Here is a 2,110-nt window from a genome sequence, read left to right as displayed (position 1 = left end):
AAATCAGTGGTTCTCAAAGTACCACCATCATGACCAACATTAAAATATGGTAGCGTAGTAGGTCTAAGTATTCATTAAAAGCAAGGCAGAGGTTTTTATTTAGCACGTATATTTAATACAGCCGGACACTGTTACACTACACAGTCTGAACAGTAACACTGTGTTTGAATATTTAATCCAGTGATACTCTGGTCTACCACAAGATGGAGCCACACAGTTTGAGAATAGATCATAAAATGAGCTGAAAAGCGCACATCAAGTACGTACAAAATAGCGGCAAGACATATTTTAATATTTACAGAAATGTACAACAGTACTTCTCGACCAAATAAGAGAAATACAATCTCATGTATTTGCACGCACAACTTTGAAGGAGAACATCACTTTATTTTGGAATGTTTCCTATCATTCACAATCATGTAAGACTAAATAAACATTGGCAAAAGTCAGGTAACGGTGCAGCCAATGATTGTCACTTTATCCCGCCTGTAACGCGCTCTAAGAAACATTTTGCAAGGTTCTACTGAATATGCAAGTTATATGTACAGTGTACATGTAATATAGTATCTGTCACATTCATAATAACGTGATATATACGTATTTAGCTTACTTTAAGCATTAATTTTATTAATTTCATTTCACAGACGTTTGCTTCAATAACAACATTACTACCAATCATGACTGACTTCATGAGAGCCAACAAAGACTACTTTGGGACAAATGATGATCCAGAAACTTCTATTTTTGAACCTGAATATAAGGAGGATGATCTACAAGTTTCAGAAGCTAAACGGATGTAGCTTTAGTGGCACACTGAGCATCATGTAGCAGTATTGCTAAGTGCTAAGCACTTACTGTACAATGTCTGCTCTCACTGGGATAAAGACTGGTGGGATGTTTACATCTTCCCGTTTAGATGAAGAATTCATCTTAATCCTCACAAAGGTGTTAAAAAAAATTCACAAAAGTGCATCTTTTTTTGTCATATCTATGTTGGGTGTCAAAGTTGACCAACTTGTGGGTTTATGTGCACAACCTTCCACTATTTAGGTGAGAGGTAAGATTTAGAATTTAGAATTAACTTTCACCAACTCAGGCGATGCAGTAGCTCAATTTGTCAATACAGCAGCATAAGCTAGTTGGAGCACTGCGCAGCTAAAAGTAGTTCCTCAGCATTAGCGCTTGTAATAACACTGTCGCTAATACTTGTTAATATTCAGTTCATGATATGTAAATGGGGTATTGTTGGCACGTTTTCAATGTTTTTTGGTGGCTTTATGGTGCAATAGCGTACTCCTTTTAGCTGCATTGTTAGCCACCTCTTACCTGCTATATTTTACTATTTAGAATGCATAAATAAATCAAGTGACATTTACATAATGATTGTGAATGATGGGCAAAATTCCTTCAGCCCTAAAAACTGCAGTTCCCTTCAAAGAATTTAGAGTATTTGGGATATCAAACCATGGAGTGGATTGAGAACATATTTTAAAAAGTGCTAATATGAGAAAGTTGAACAAGCAGAAGGTGTTTTTTTTTTTTATTTATATATATTTGCATACAAGGTAGTGTTTAAGTAAAGTGACTGTCATCAATTGCTGTCATGTACTCATCGTAAGAGAGAGAGAGTGTGTGTATTTGTGTGCGTGTGCGCTTTATATCTATATATATATATATATATATATATATATATATATGTATGTATGTATGTATAGTATAAATGTCTGCTTGTGGACTTGTAACATGTTCCCAATCACATGGAATCATGTGATTGACACAATGATTTTCCCAATTTAAGAAATAAATAAAAAGTCTTGTTTTAAAATAACTGTTTTTTTTTTTGTACATCTTTCATTTACTTCATTTTTTACAATGGGACATTGGATCTTATTTCTATCAATATTCAAAATGGATTCTGTCTAGCTAAAAATGTAAAAGTTCATGTTATTAAGAACAATACACACAATTCATATAAAGATAATACACACTTGAAAGCAGAAACATTCTATAAACCGTCTTAGCCTCGAAACACATTTGTATCAGGTCAGCTATTAGTTACTGTAAATACAGTATATTGTATAAACTTAACCTATTGTTTATATTACAGTAC

The 2,110-nt window shown here is 33.6% G+C and overlaps 1 protein-coding gene across 9 annotated transcripts in view; it reads left to right on the top strand.

Moving 5' to 3' along the window:
- Positions 1-1,826, top strand: part of wars2 (tryptophanyl tRNA synthetase 2, mitochondrial) — a 229,010-nt gene extending 227,184 nt beyond the window's left edge. For 8 of the 9 annotated variants that reach the window (XM_061879560.1, XM_061879561.1, XM_061879565.1 and 5 more), the window contains one exon: positions 1-454. This exon is cut by the window's left edge and continues 545 nt beyond it. Coding sequence is in view for 1 of the 9 variants with exons in the window: in XM_061879567.1 (XP_061735551.1) it covers positions 645-800 (156 nt within the window). In the remaining 8 variants the exon portion in view is untranslated. Of the gene's footprint in view, positions 455-644 lie in introns of those variants that run through there. The other variant, XM_061879567.1, reaches the window with a different exon arrangement.
- Positions 1,827-2,110: the final 284 nt, after the last annotated feature.

The sequence above is a fragment of the Nerophis ophidion genome, linkage group LG19 (assembly GCF_033978795.1).
Source record: "Nerophis ophidion isolate RoL-2023_Sa linkage group LG19, RoL_Noph_v1.0, whole genome shotgun sequence".
NCBI lineage: Eukaryota > Metazoa > Chordata > Actinopteri > Syngnathiformes > Syngnathidae > Nerophis > Nerophis ophidion.
The sequence above is the reverse complement of the archived record's forward strand: the minus strand, read 5'-3'. Positions and strand labels throughout refer to the sequence as shown.